This window comes from Phlebotomus papatasi, unplaced genomic scaffold (assembly GCF_024763615.1).
Source record: "Phlebotomus papatasi isolate M1 unplaced genomic scaffold, Ppap_2.1 HiC_scaffold_29, whole genome shotgun sequence".
Taxonomy (NCBI): domain Eukaryota; kingdom Metazoa; phylum Arthropoda; class Insecta; order Diptera; family Psychodidae; genus Phlebotomus; species Phlebotomus papatasi.
The window spans coordinates 90483-106714 of record NW_026604516.1 but is presented as its reverse complement, the minus strand read 5'-3'; the positions used below and the strand labels follow the sequence as shown (position 1 = coordinate 106714).

General features: G+C 40.8%; 1 protein-coding gene across 1 annotated transcript; it reads right to left on the bottom strand.

Annotated features, from left to right (window-relative positions):
* Positions 1-4797: 4797 nt before the first annotated feature.
* LOC129809060 (uncharacterized) lies at positions 4798-10251 on the bottom strand. The gene has a single exon (XM_055858915.1). It carries the CDS (start codon positions 10249-10251, stop codon positions 4798-4800), a length of 5454 nt encoding a protein of 1817 aa, XP_055714890.1.
* Between the last annotated feature and the right edge of the window lie 5981 nt (positions 10252-16232).

Below are 16232 nucleotides of genomic sequence, written 5' to 3'. Positions count from 1 at the left end.
GCGGCTGGATTTTCCAGAATACGTTTCCTCGATGACCGCCAAATGCCCTTTTCCAAATCCACTGAGGCAGTGAAACACACTTTTCACCTTCACCAATTATTTTATTTACAAATATTCTCCTCTTAGATTGAACTGAACACGTTTAACTCTACGTCACGTAAATTTTTCTGTAGTTTGAACTAATATTTAATTTATAATTCACAAATAAATTTATACACTTTTCTCCTCACGTCTCTTTGCAAAAATCAAGTCTTCTTACGTAATGCCCATACTCGTTCCCCTCATTCCCCTACTTTCTTTCCAGCTGATCTCATTCACCACTTTTTCCTCTTTCTCTCTCCCTCCATGCACGTTCAAAATCCAACCGTCTTTTGTCTCTTATTTTTAAGAGGTCTTATAGAATGGAAATTCTATACACTTTGATATAGTTGAAGTTCAACAAATCACTACTTAGGGGCACTCTGGATGAAAAAACGAGTTAAGAAACAAAAAACCTCGATTATCTTGGCTTCTGAGTAATCGATGAGATCATGTTCTATGGGAAAATTATAGAGATCGTTCTGGTCTACATTTCACCCATATATCACTTTTGTGACAGTTCATCCAAATCCTTGATATTTTGGTTTAAATACAAAATTTGTATAATTTCACGAATTTGATTCAAGATAACTGAATGGCGACTCACAATTTCAGCTCTAAATCGAATTTGCATGCACTCCGAGTTAGCTCACGTTAAGAATCTCACCTACATAAGCCGGTTAGGATTATCTGTCCCTTTTCATTAATACTTGTTTTTTTCTCTCCCATTTTCACTTTTGTGTTTTTATTTCACTGACAGAACAGCTGAGTGGTCAAGTGACTGTGGCTCTGTGGGCACACTTTGAGGATAAAATTGGACACTAAATACAAATTGATTGAAATTATGGATTTTTATTCAAATATTTGATGAATAATGAATTCTATCTAAATATTTTTTTTCTTTTTGGAAGATTTTAACACTATTTACCTGAATCATTCAAATCTCTGGATTATAGTATTTCGTTGACATTTTGATTAATTTTTCTCTCTTTGTCCTTATAACCATGTCGAACGACTCGAAATGCCTCGAACGCCTGTTTAATTTTATTTCTCAACACGTTGTATGTTGATGGCTGAAATTTAGAAATAAAAAAAGGTGTTAGAAACGTAAAACATGTATTTAGAAAGGATGGTAAGAGACAAGAATGTAACTTAGGAGGGCCCGCAGAAGTACTCAAAATTGTGATATAACAGGTCATTCAATAAGTCCACCAATAATAATTGTGAAGCTGGAGACTCTTCACCAATAATTTGCATAATTTAGATTTGATTTTCGGGCTTCATTTCTAGCAGCTCAAACAAAAATAGCTCTGAATAGTATTGTCGTCCAAAAGATGTCAATCAGAAAGCGTTGAAAATTAATTATATTTTGTGAACGAACCCAAAGTGAAATTAAATGGGTTAGGTAATGTCACATTATCATTTGTTCAACCTCCTATATGATATTTTGGACATCGTCGGTTCCGAAGAAGACCATTGTAAGTCTACTTACAGTAGTAGAAAAAGATGGTATCATTGGATGCAGAAACCTTAGATCTACATCCCCACAAAATTTTATATTGATCAAGATATTCCTGGAAAAGTTTCAAGAAAAAACTGAAAATCAGCCTGCCCGATTATCGAGTTTTTAGTCCACAATTTTACTGTAAATAACTTAAAAGTAGCGTTAACCAGAAGATATTCAATGCGTAAGTGTGATACAATAGTTTCGAAAGCTAAAAATATATTAATTCCAGTGAAATTAATAAAAATAAATTTTAGCTGTCAAACTTTAAACCTATCTTCTGAAAAGTCGCATTTTAGACTTACAATAGTCTTATTCGGAACCGACGATATGAAAAAGCACTTAGTGGGACCAACACTAGGGGCGCCATAGTCGAAAAACCAATTTCAATATCACATAACCTCAATTATCTCGACTGTTGCTAAACCGATATTGATGATTACTTCGACATAATCGTAGAGGAAATTTGTGTCTATATTTCGTACATACATTATTTTCCGCTCAGACTACGGCATCTCTCCGATTTTGCCGTTTAAGTGTGAAAAAATTGACTATTCTCATAATAACGCTTTAAAACCAGATAAGTTTATGATAGCTGAGATTCTTTACATGTGTCCGTTACGGACGTCTGCAATTTGAATTGTGGGGATTTTTATTTATCGGGCGCAGGGAAATTTTTGCATTGCGCAAGAGCCATGCAGCTTTTGCATCATGAGAAACAAAAAAAGCTAATCTCTTCCGTTTTGACAGTTGTGCAGATGTGCAGATTGATTTGTGAAAAAAAACCTCAATTTAAAGTGGAATATTTATTAAATTAGGTAATCAAAGGGGTGGCAAAGCGTCCGAGGCTTTGCGAGCTGCTCGAACTCCCGAGAAAGAGCTCTGCCTTATATACCTTTTCGCAAGCATTCTGATGTATAGAAAATTATTGTCGAATTAAATATGTCTATAAATCACCACAAAACCATCTTGAAGCTGAAAATTGTTCAAGAAGAGGGTTTCGAAAAATCATTAATCTTTCAATTAATTAATTGACCAAATCGGGTGAAAATTAGGCTTCGACCTTGAATAATTCAAGATGGCGATTTTTCCGGTTATAGATGTCTAAGGAAGAAATGTTCAGATGGACTACTTCCATAACATATCCAAAAATGAAGGAAATCGTCAGGGCCAATTTTTCTTAAATTAGAAAAACCTCATTTTTTGCCGATTTTTGGGGGATAGGGAACGCATGAAGGAAGAAGGGGTAAAAACAAAGAGATTACTTTCAAAATAATGTCATTTGAGGTGGGGTCACCGAAGACCGGAAGTTGATATCTCTTACCGTTTAAATTTTATATGGGTCAAAAGACTTAAACAGTGCGAAAAACAGTATTTTTAAAATAAATCTATTACCGTTACTTTCCCGATCCATCATCGATTGTGACCGATGCAGTCGGGTTCAGAATTAAAAGATCTTTCAAAAATGTCCAAATTTGTCCAAATCCGTTGAAAATTAGGCCCTCTAGGGTAGTTGACCTTTGACCTTGAATAATTCAAGATGGCGATTTTTCCGGTGATATGTGTCTAAGGACGAAATGTTCAGCTGGACTACCTCCATAACATATCCAAAAATGAAGGAAATCGTCAGGGCCAATTTTTTTTTAAATTAGAAAAACCTCATTTTTTTGGCTATTTTTGTGGGATAGGGTGCGCATGAAGGGGGAGGGGGTAAAAACAAAGAGATTACTTTCGAGATAATGTCATTTGAGGTGGGGTCACCGAAGACCGGAAGTTGATATCTCTTACCGTTTAAATTTTATATGGGTCAAAAAGGTGAGAATTGCGAAGAATAGTATTTTTTAAAAATAGGACTATTACCGTTACTTTCCCGATCCATCACCGATTGTGACAGATGCAGTCGGGTTCAGAATTAAAAGATCTTTCAAAAATGTCCAAATTTGTCCAAATCCGTTGAAAATTAGGCCCTCCAGTGTGGTTGACTTTTGACCTTGAATAATTCAAGATGGAGATTTGTCCGGTGATAGGTGTCTAAGGACGAAATGTTCAGCTGGACTACCTCCATAACATATCCAAAAATGAAGAAAATCGTCAGTGCCAATTTTTTGCAAGGTAATAAAACATGTTTTTTGGTGGGGTTGGAAGGGGTGGGTGGTCATTTTGGTAAGTTAGTTAGATAGAATGTATTGATTTCTGGGAGGGTCACTGAAGACCGGAAGTCAATATCTCTTACCGTTTAGCAGCTAGAATGTTGCAAAGTTGAAAAAAAAAGTCGATTGTGAAAACTGCTCTCTCTTGGAGTTCGAGCAGTTAAAACTGTTAATTTGTTGAACGATTTGTACTTGAGGTGGTGGAAAAATAAATTTGGTGAAAAGACAATTAGAAGTGAGTGAAAAAGTAGTTATTCTTGTGGCGGGGCCCCTCGTGTCTTCCAGTACTTGGGATTTTTCGGCTTCTCACTGCATTGGTGTCTTCTGGGGAATCTTGTGGAAGAATTGGGCAGTTCATCAGGAAGATTTTCACCTGCAAAACCCACTGAGAGCAACCTTTGAAGCAATCCAGAAGGAGAAATAGGTGCCAACGTGACCTGAGACAGCCCACGAGGAGAAAAATTTTTTCTCCTTCGGCCCCATCGGCTCGGGGAACAGTTATTTCATTCATCTCTTTCTATCTCATCAATAGCTAATTGTCGCAGCATAACCAGTACACCCAAGGGGGAAATATCTTGTAGGAAATTAACAAGCATTATTTATTTTATTGAAAGTGTTGTATTTTTTTCCAAACAAATTTTATTTCCCAACAACAGAAATTTCAATAACGTCGGAATCGGATATAATAGATGATAATAAATGAAATTTTCGGCTAAAAGAAATAGAGAAAAAATGGCGTCAGTCCTACAGTGCAAAAACTTAATTTCCCTCTACTTACATTCTAAAGCAATTTGCTCCTCCTATAATAATCCTATCCTTTCCCTGTCCTTGTCCTTTTCCTTTGTATCCCTAATAAATTTCAATATTATTACTTTTAAATTCAAAATTAATTCTTTTCCTGTACTTACAAAATATATGTCTTGCTTCATCAAAGTTTGGACACAAAATGGCGTACCTATTCTCTGTCTATTCAATATAGTCCTTTCCAAAAATTCCCATATTCCAGTACTTCCACTAAATTTGAACTATTTTAAAATCTAACTGACTGCCATTTCAAATATTAATTTAATTTGCAACACCTTCCCCCCTTGGTGCGGTCGCACCAACATCCATCACGCAAATCCTACTCACGGGCCGTTTGTATACCCCTTTTGGTGTCTTCACTGATACTACACGTATCTTTCCGTCCTGTCCGGGATGCACTTGTTCCACGACCCCCATAGGCCATTCGTTTCGGGGAAGTTTCTCATCAGCGATCACCACAATGCTGCCTGGTTGAATCGCAGGAACGGAAGTGTGCCACTTCGTTCGTCTCGCCAGCTCCGGTAGATATTCATGAACCCAACGTCTCCAGAAAATATCAGCCATACGTTGAGATTTTCTCCAAGATCTCCTCAAACACATATCATGATCGTCAAAGGTTCCTGGACGATTTTCTGCAGTTCTTCCAATCAAAAAATGATTGGGAGTCAAGGCTGTTTCGTCATCGTAGTCAACAGAGACGTGAGTCAGAGGCCGGTTATTCACCACAAATTCAGCTTCAGCAAACAGTGTTTGAAGCACTTCATCACTGGGAGCGTGAAAAGCCAAAGTCGTCTTCAGGGCTGTTTTCACCGTCCTTATCAATCTCTCCCAACTTCCCCCCATGTGCGGAGCGCTTGGTGGATTGAAAATCCAGTCAATCAGCTTGCAGGAAAGCACATTTCGAATCTTCTCTTGGTCCAGTTGTGCCAGAGCTGCCCTCATCTCCTTGTCCGCGCCATGGAAGTTCGTCCCATTGTCAGAATACAATTCTTTAATGGGGCCCCGTCTTGAGATAAATCTTCTAATCGCCATGATCGCACTATCAGTGTCCAGTGAGTGTGCGATCTCCAGGTGGATAGCCCGAGTTGTCATGCATGTGAACAAAACGCCCCAGCGTTTTTCTTGACGACGTCCAACAGTGACCATAATGGGCCCGAAGAAATCCACTCCGCTTCGAGCACACGGGAACATCTGTTGCTCTACACGAGCCACGGGTAGTGCAGCCATTTCAGGGGGCATTGGTCTTACAGCAAAGTTCTTGCAGGGTTGGCAGTCTCTCCATGACCTTTTGACTGCCATACGAATTTTCGGGATCCAAAACTTCTGTCGCAGATCATTCACTATCTGCTCTCGTCCTTGGTGAAAGTTTCTCACATGAACATCCAGGATAAGAAGTCTGGTTGCAGGATGCTTCTCATCCAAAATGACTGGGAACTTCTCGTTGACATCTGGGCTATTCACTAAACGACTCTTCATCCTCAAAACTCCATTCTCATCAACAAATGGAGACAATTTGTAAAGAGAGCTTTTCTTGTCGATTGTCTTCCCGGAAGTCAATAAATTCCTTTCACATGTGTACTTTGTCTGCATCTCTTTCCACAACATCACTTGAGCTCTTTCCAAATCTGACACAGTCAATGAAGGCAATGGCCTCTTTGTCTTTTTCAGCGACAGATCTTTCCAAAATAAAGCAATTTGACGTACACGAGCAGTTGTACGCAAAAGGCGATTCCACGAAGAGAATCTTTCAGCATTTGGAACCAACTCATTGTGTTCATACTGAACATGAACATGTTGTATAATTTCGCTGTCATCAATCGGGTGATCATCGTGAACTTCTTGTGGCCAATCAGACCTTGGACGCTTCAGGAACTTCGGTCCAGTGAACCAAACAGACTCGGAAGAGAAGTTACACGGTTTGTGTCTTGTTGCTAAATCAGCAACGTTGTCCTTCGTGGGCACCCAGTGCCACGAATCCAGATCGGTCAAGTCCTCAATTTCCCCCAGACGATTTGCCACGAATTCTTTAAATCGCCTGGACCCACTTCGAAGCCATTTGAGGACAGTCATCGAGTCTGTCCAATAGTAGACTCGGTCAATTTTCATGTCAATTGTAGTCATCATGGAATTTCCCAAGCGGCTGGACAGAACTGCCGCTTGCAACTCAAGCCGTGGGATGGTTATCGCCTTCAAAGGTGCCACGCGGGTGCGTGAACACAAAAGTGCTATTTCCACTTCCCCCCTGTTTTCGATCCTCAAATACGCCACAGAAGCGAAAGCGGAAAGGCTGGCGTCTCCAAACACATGTAATTCTATGGAAGAATCGCACGGCAAATTTGTAAAAAAGCATCGAGGTATACTCACATTCTCGATATCCCGTAGTTCTAATAAGAACTGTTTCCAAACTGTCATCAGCTCTCCGCCAATCTCATCGTCCCAATCGATTTCACGACGCCATATGTCTTGCAGGAGGATTTTTCCCTTCACTGTGAACAATCCCAGAAATCCAAGTGGATCAAAGAGAGACATCACCAAGCGCAGAACTTCTCTCTCTGTCGGAACCTTTTCTCCAGAAAGAATCTCACTGGTCACTTTGTGAAAATTCACTTTGAATGTGAAGACATCCTTTGTGGAATCCCACCACAAACCCAAGACACGCTCCATATGATCAGCATCATTGAAGTTCTTCGTCAGAAAATCAGCACCAAGGGAACTGAGAATGGCTGAATCACTGGCTGTCCAATTCACAACTTCAAATCCCGCACCCTGGCTAATTTTTATCACTTCATCAACACGCCTTTGGGATTCTTCCACTGAATCTGAACAGCTTATGAAATCGTCACAATAGGTGTACCTCAAAATTTCATTCACTGACTCTGGATATTCCTCCATGTGACTCTTGGCATTCTCATCCTTCACGTATGCTGCCAAAGTTGGCGAGCATGAAGCTCCAAAAGTCATCACCGTGAGCTTATACTCCTTCGGATCACACTCACGGTTCATTCCTCTCCATAAAATCCTCTGGTAATTCTGATCAGCTTCTCGAATTTTCACACGGTGAAACATTTCCCTAATGTCTCCCATATACCCATACTTAGCTCGTCGAAAATTCTCCAGAATTCCAGGGAGAGGCTGCAGCATGTCAGGTCCTTTCAACAAGAAATCGTTGAAACACACTCCGTTTGTTTTCGCGGCACAATCAAAAACAACACGGACTTTTTTCTTCGCAGGGTGTACCACAGAGAAATGTGGAAGATACCACACATTTTCAGAGGGAACTTTTTTGTCGTTTTCGTCCAATTCCACCAAATATCCCTTCTCTAGATGCTCCTCAATTTTCGCACAATATGCCTGTGCCAATTCTGAGTCACGGTCAAGTTTTCTTTCAGTGCTATAAAGTCGCCTCAGAGCAGCTGTTCGGGATTCTGGAACCGCAGGTGGTTTTCCCTGACGCCACAAAAGTCCAGTCTCGTAGCGTCCATCTGAAGTTTTCCTGGTGGTATTTTCCATAATCTCTATCGCTTTCCTGTCCTCGCGAGATCGAGATTTTTCCTGTCGTGGCACTGTCCCAAATCCTTCCGTGGTAAAGGAGGATTTCACCAAATCATGCAATTCATCAACAGTCTCAATCATTGCACAATTCACTTCACCATTTCTGTCCACAGGTGAAGACAAATTCCCTAGGATAACCCATCCTAGCCATGTCCTGGCAAGATAAGGTGCATTCCAAGCACCATGAATCACTTCACGAGATGTTATCAGCGCGATATTATCAAGCCCAATAAGAAGTTGCGGCACCACATCATCAAATGACTCAACTTCTCCCTGAGAAAGATATCTCCAATCCCTCACCAAAGTCTGTACATCCACAGATTGCTTGGGCAATGACAATTGATCAACAGTGCGCACTCGGCGAAGCGTATATTCCTTGGCCCCAGAAAACGTCCCTTTGATTTTCAAATCCACAACACGAGCTTCACATGAAGTCGTCATCTCGGGAGTTGTTCCGGTCCATCTCAGAGACATTGTAGGACCCTCAAGACCAAGACTGTCGGCCACACTCGTCTTCAACATTGTGATTGTAGACCCCTCGTCCAAGAATGCATAAACCTTGCAAGTTCCCTTGGGTCCACTCAACATCACCGGCAGGATTTTCATCAATGTTTTTCCTGAAGAAGCTGTAGTGTGAGCCACAGTACTCACTTGATTTGTCTCTGATGATGAGCAATTTTCCTCAGAATTTCTCTCAGTGTTTTGACGTGAATTTTGTGTGGCCTGGGGCAAAACATTTCCTCTATCGCTGTTTCGATGAAGAATATCATTGTGGCGACGGCTACAATCATTTACAGAACATTTCTTCTTCTTCTTGCATTCAGGACTCATGTGACCATCCTTGAGACACGAAAAACACATCCTTTTCTCGGTCACAAGCTTCCAGCGATCGTCAACTGTTAAATTTTTGAAATCCCCACAGCTGGTCAAATCATGACAGCCACCACAACAAACACAAACACAGCCTATTGAGCCTATTGCATCGTTCTTAACCTCACTTGTTGCTGCGACAAATTTCTGCTTCTTGTCTTTCTTCGCATCTTTGCCATTTTTCGCCTCTTTCACTGGATAGAATTGAACCCTCTCACTAGCAGCCTCCGCCCTCCTGTCCATCCACTTGGAAAACGTCTCCAAGGTGCAGTGAGACTTCTTGGATGCATATTCTGACCATTGCACTCGCAGAGAAAGAGGCAACTTGCTCAGAAGTTCCTCGAGCAGCTGAGGATTGTCGATGTAGTTTCTGCGATTACTCATCTTGAGAGACGCAACGAGATTCAGAACAGTTGTTGCCATATTTATGACAGTTTCAGGCTTTTCCTCTCTAACAGCGGGAATCTCCCTAACCTCAGCAATCATGGCTTTTACCAGGAATTCCGGACGCCCAAATTTCTTCTCCAAAGTCCGGAGAATCTCATTAATGCATTCTGGTGAGTATAGCATGAAACGAACAGCATTTCTGGCCTCACCTTTCAAACACTTCTGCAGTCGCAAGAGATTTTCCTGGTCAGTAAACTTGCAAGATGCCGTGGTGCTGCTAAACCATGCCATAAACATTGGATACTCTTGGAAATTTCCGTCGAAGTGAAAATAATCCTTTCCAAGAGTTTGTCTTGACATAAATTTGTTCATTTTCTCCGACTGGGCACGAATAGCAGCAGCAATATCAGACCTTCCGCTGCTACCACTGATAGAGTCACTGTCCTCGGATTCTCTCTCAGTATCAGACTCCTTAAAGTCACGATACAGCCACTTGAGACCACCTCTGAACCTGGTGTAATCCGTTGAAACAGAACCAACTTCATCCTTGAGAAATCTCGTGTCAATTCCTCCGGAAGCACCCCTCTCATCATCCACCTTGTCATCCTCAACTTCCTGGTGAACATTCCCAGGCTGCTGAACAGGTTTTTGGAGATATTGCTGTACCACAGTGTCTTTCTCCTCAGCGATCGGAGATTGTCCAGACTCCCGCAGCAATTGCGCTTCCTTTGCCTTGATCTTGAGCAAACTCAATTCCAGCTCTGCTTTCTCAATTTGGACATCGATCAGTGTCTCTTCCGCAGACTTCTTTGACTTATTCGTGCTCTCAAATCCCAGCCGGACTGGCTTCTTTCCTTTATTCTCTCGAGAGCTCCTACGAGGAATAGTGCCAGTGTACTTGTCCATATCTTGGCTTTATTCGGGGTGAAGGACCATCTGTTGTATTTTTTTCCAAACAAATTTTATTTCCCAACAACAGAAATTTCAATAACGTCGGAATCGGATATAATAGATGATAATAAATGAAATTTTCGGCTAAAAGAAATAGAGAAAAAATGGCGTCAGTCCTACAGTGCAAAAACTTAATTTCCCTCTACTTACATTCTAAAGCAATTTGCTCCTCCTATAATAATCCTATCCTTTCCCTGTCCTTGTCCTTTTCCTTTGTATCCCTAATAAATTTCAATATTATTACTTTTAAATTCAAAATTAATTCTTTTCCTGTACTTACAAAATATATGTCTTGCTTCATCAAAGTTTGGACACAAAATGGCGTACCTATTCTCTGTCTATTCAATATAGTCCTTTCCAAAAATTCCCATATTCCAGTACTTCCACTAAATTTGAACTATTTTAAAATCTAACTGACTGCCATTTCAAATATTAATTTAATTTGCAACAGAAAGGTAAAGCAGTATTGTATCTTATCATTTCATCTTCAGCATATTGGGATTATCAGACATTTTATATCTCTTTGAAAGGTTCATACAATTGCGTACAACATGTTACCTCGAAATGCGTGCAACTCGGGGTGCTTGCAACTCAGAATGCGTGAAAATTCGATTGTGAGTTGAATTTTGGGGGTAAAGAATCGCGTCGAGTAAACTGTTCTCAGCAGTCGAAATCGATGAAATTGGCTCGACGCGATTCTTTATGGCTTTGGCACACCTTTTAGATCAGGAAAATTTCATGAAGTCGAAATTCGAATCCTTTTCTTTTTCACGTATTTTGCATATGACTATCCCATTCTTTCGCATACCAAATTCGATTGAGCTAAATTAAATTTGGAGTTATGTTTGAAAGAAGAGGAAGAGTGCGAGGAAATGAGATAGACATATGCAAAGTATGTGAAAAAGAAAAGGATTGGAATTTCGACTACATGAAATTTTCCTGATCTAAAAGGTGTGCCGGAGCCATTACCCCCAAAATTCAACTCACAATCGAATTTTCACGCATTCCGAATTGCAAGCACCCCGAGGTGCACGCATTTCGAGGTCACCTGTATAGAATCTGAGCTACCATAAGCTTATCTGGGCTTATCACTGGTCATTTTCTATTTTAAATAGTCTGGGGGGGAAGACCAACAAAAGAAAAAGAAGTTCATTGAAATCGGTTAATAAACATAAGTGATAGAGTCCGGTCCATATGGGTATAGTAAGGGTCGGGGTACAGTGGGTTGGGGTACAGACGGATGGGACCCATTATTAGAAAGATCGTGCTCTCAGATACAATATAGGCTAAAATTTCATCGAAATCCCTTTACAAATACAGAAAATGCAGTCCGGTCAAGACATTTTTAATTATAGCTCGGGTCAAGGAACATCAAGGGAGGAGTGTGACACACCGTTGGAAAGTCCTCTACCCCAGCTACAACATATTAAAATTTAAAGAAAAAGCATTGTCTTGTTTTCGAAATATTCGAAATCGATTAATCGAAAATTGATTTTTCGATTAATCAGACCTTCAATTAAATCGGATAAAATTGGGGTGTCACAAGGTTGTAGTGCTCCACGAGAGCTTTCCTAAACACCAAATTTTTTTTGCATTCCGATAATTAGAACCGGAGATATGTCCATTCAAAAATTCAATTTCTGACCCCCTCTAGCTCAGGTCACGGGGGTCGGAGGGGGTGAAGTTTGGTATCGATCGGAAGCTCTTAGGCCCAGCTATACCATACTAAAATTTGAGATCGATCGATGCCATAGGTGATGAGTGATCTAAAAAACAAAATTTTATGGTTTCCAAAATGGCGGAAGGGGGGGGGGGGTGGGTGGGTGGTTGGATCTGACATCATCAACTTCTAGCGGCCCAATGACTTTTAACCTTTGCGAAAACCGCTTGTCGATATCTCTTTCCGTTTTCTCTCCAGAAGTCGAAATGTAACGGACGGGACGGGACGTCCACGAAAATCGTTTTTTGGTGTACATGATTTTCGTGTTCTATGAGTGTCAAAACGTGTACATCCAAAATTTGGGCCCGATCTGACGAGGTCGGATTTCACCTGTGACCACAAAAGCTGAGATTGTAAAGAATCTCAGCTAACCACTCAGATGTCAATTTGATGAATTTGAGAGTCTTACAAAATATAACAATTCGTTAATATAGTTGAAATTCATCAAATGAACACTTGGGGCGCTCTGGGCGAAAAAACAAGTCCAGAAGCAAACAACAATAATCGATGAGATCTAGTTCTACGGCCAAATTATAGAGAACATTCTGGTCTACATTTCACCCAAATGTCACTTTTCTGTCAATTATTCGTTCATTTTAAACCGCTTATCCCTATTGAGGTCGCGGGCCCATGACATCCAAATTAGCAGCCCAGACTTGTCGATCCTCCGCCACTTCAGGAAGATGTTCGGGATCGATCCCGAGGCGTTCTAAGGCAAGATTCTGAATTTGATTCAGCCGCCTTGTTCTAGGTCTGACTCGAGGTCGATGCCTTCTGACAATGGCTTGAATAGCTTTTCTGGGGAATTTGTCACTACACCCAGCTTTTCTGTTAGTACACCCAAATCCTTTATATTTTGGTTTAAATGCGAAATTTGTTTAATTTCACGAATTCGATTCAAGATAACTGAATGGTGTCCTTCACCTCTAAATCGAATTTGTATGCATTCCGAGTTAGCTCACGTTAAGAATCTCACCTACAATAAGCTGACATACGCTTATCACTAGCTTTTTAAGCCATTTAAAATCTTCCGATGATGATAGATTTTGAGACTGAAAACCCAAAAGTCGGTGACAGTACATCTTTTCGAAGAAGTTTTACTCGAATTGTCAACATAGTACTGTCCATAATGGCGACTGATATAAAAGATAAACCCAGTAAGCAATTATTGAAAAAAATATATGATCCTTTTATTGCGGAAGGTAATACAATGATCATTTCTCGTATAGTTTTATCCTAACATTCAATTTCTTCTTCGTTCTTTCAGATCCAATAGATTGTATCCTGGTTCTTCTACTGAACGCTTTTATTCTCCTAGACCGCGAGGGTGCAACAAGAAGCCAACTATCAAAGACGCTCAAAGGGTTATGATTCTTCATGTAAAGACCGAAAAAGAGATTTCAGGAGCTGTCAAGGAAGTGGGGGAACTACATGAGCAGTCAATAATTGTCGTAATTGGCTCAGAAATTACGAATCTCACTAACCAAGTCCATTTCAAAGAGATTTCATACGAAATCCCAAAATTCACAACATGCGTAGAGGTTAATCTAAAAATATGCCTTTTCTTTCGGATCAAGTACCCTTCAGATGCAAACACGCTTGGGAAATTCTTCAGGGATATCTCGTTAGCACTTCAAACGATGTGCACAATCCAAAAGTCTAGGATATATTGAATAGAATCAATTATTATTATTATTAATCGTGTCGAGGCATAATATTCACACATGTCTTGCCCAATAACGGGCTACGTCAATGGCATGCGAGGTTGCCAACATCAAGTCCCCTACCTCGCAAGAAGCAGGAGACAAAGGACAAACACACAAGTGTGGGGTTGTTTGAACCACACCATAGTCACAAGTGACGTCACATTCTGAGAAGCCCCATCGCCGCCTGTTGTCTCGATCGCGCTACGCTGCTCCTCAAACGGTTGAGAGACTTCCACGTCGTCCAGTTTTGATCACCACCAGGAGGAAGGCTCTCCCTTAGTTCGACAAAATCTGGTGGAAAGACTTCCTTCCACGTATTGAGTCTGGCCTCCTCCGGAGATTGGTCAAGTGGTTTGACAGAGTGTCATAAGCTCCTGTGAGATTTTAGCCTTGCTCTTAGTTTTTTGTGACCGTGGAGAATATGCCTTGGTTCGGAAAGAACCTTGGACTAGAGACTCCATTCACAGGAACAAGGGGATGCGCGTGTCTGATAAGGGTAGACACGGCTACTGCAACCCCAGGAGCTTCCCCATTCACACAGCAGGCGACTTCAGCATGAACTGTGATTGATACCATAGGTAATAAATTGCCTAGGTCAAAAAGGGGCAATTTAAAGCTCCCTCCTTCTCTATCTTCTCCACAGACATTGCCTTCAATGTCTTGCAAAGACATGTATGTTGCCCTCCCAAAGTATACGCTTAAGTGTAAAAATCGCACTTAGGCGAATGTACTGAAATTTTCGTCCCAGAACAGATGTTTGGGGCTATGAGGGACCCAAAGGCGTATTGTCGAGATACGGGGGTGGAGGTGTCTTGAATATTTTACAACCCCTAGTCATTCAAAAGGCAAATTCGTGACAATCCGAAGAAATGAAACATGACAACTCAAGAAATATAAATCTCCAGTTTTTGTTTTGAAATAAAAAAAACTTTCTTTTTGATTTAAATGTTTTTAATGTTCTCAGACTATTTTTTCTTGTACATTCTTTGAATATTTCAATTTCATAATTTCTAGTTTTACATAATTTTTGATTATTAGATTCTCCACAGGGCTTAACATTATTCTATAAAGATCTAGGCTTTTCCTAGAACATGTATTACAAATTCTCTCAGTCTCCAAATAAAAAAAAAATCCTTCCTGAGATATACGGTATAACGTTAGTCCCACGATGATGATGATGATGAATAATTTTATTGCTCCCTCTGCAAACTAGTGCTTAGGGAGTTAGAAATCATTAATACATTGTAAATATTCAATCACATATAGTCAGTCATTTTATATAATTGATGACATGGGACCGAAGGCTGAATAGAGCCCGGTCGACCCGTCGGAGCTCTCCCCAGCCCCCCATGCCACCAAGCTGAGATGAGGGTGTCCGGGTCGGAAGCCTGAAAGCCCCACCAAGACTGCAACCCAGTCGCGCCACCGCACCCAGCAGAGGTGTCGGCAACAGGAAAGTACCGTGTGTGCCCACCGATCCTCACAGCTTCAGGGGGTTTACCGAAGGCTTTCTCTGTACAATTGTGAGGGAGAAAAGGAGGCGGAAAAACTCCCCATTTAGAGGTAGCCTTTGGTAGTCCATCGGCCACGCTCGCCTCGGTAGCAACACTCACACACGGCACCCCCCTACAGCCGCCCACCACTAGTCGCAGCAGCCCGAATGCGCAATGCAATCCGTCGGGTGCCTCCAGACTCCGATCCGGAAAACAAACACCCCCCATATTTAGACTACAAGTGGTGGAGTAATTCAGTTTGGTTTAAGAATTCCATTAAGCTTCGTAGTGCCCTCTTATTGTTTCCAAATGCAGTTGCTGGGTCTGCTGCCATTCCACAAGCAGTTCTTGCATCATTGAATTGGTTGCAGATCAGGATATGTTTAACGGTTAAGGGTTCATCACATGTTTCACATAAGTTGTTTTCTTGTTCTCGGTTGAAGATATAACTGTGAGTATATCTTGTGTGACCGATTCGGAGTCGTACTAACGCAATGCTTTCCCTTCGTGATAATTTGCTGGACTGTCCCCACTTTTTGACGCTTCTCTTTACTTCCTTAAGTTTTTCATTGCATTCATCCCATTCTGCCTGCCATTTTTCGTATGCTATAGTGTTGATTTTCCCTTTAATTACAAGAAATTCAGTTAAGTCGTCTGACGTGTCATTGGTGGTGATTATGAGCCAAGGAGGATGGTTAGTGTTAATTGGTTTGGGAATAATGTCTGTTAGTTCGTATTCTATCAGGAGATCTTTTATGTAGTGAAAAAAGGAGTTTCTTCCAAATTCAGAGTGAGTATATGACTCAATATTTTTAGCTATGGGGTGTAAAGGGTGATCATCATTTCCTAGAATTTTGAAGAAATATGTCAGTGATTGTTTTTCTCTTATTTTGGAGAGAGGGAGCATTCCCGCTTCCACCAGAATACTTTTAACTGGACTAGTTCTGAACGCGCCTGTAGATAATCTTATTGCAAGGTTTAGGACGGGATCTAGTTTCTTTAGTGCTGTTTTTGCTG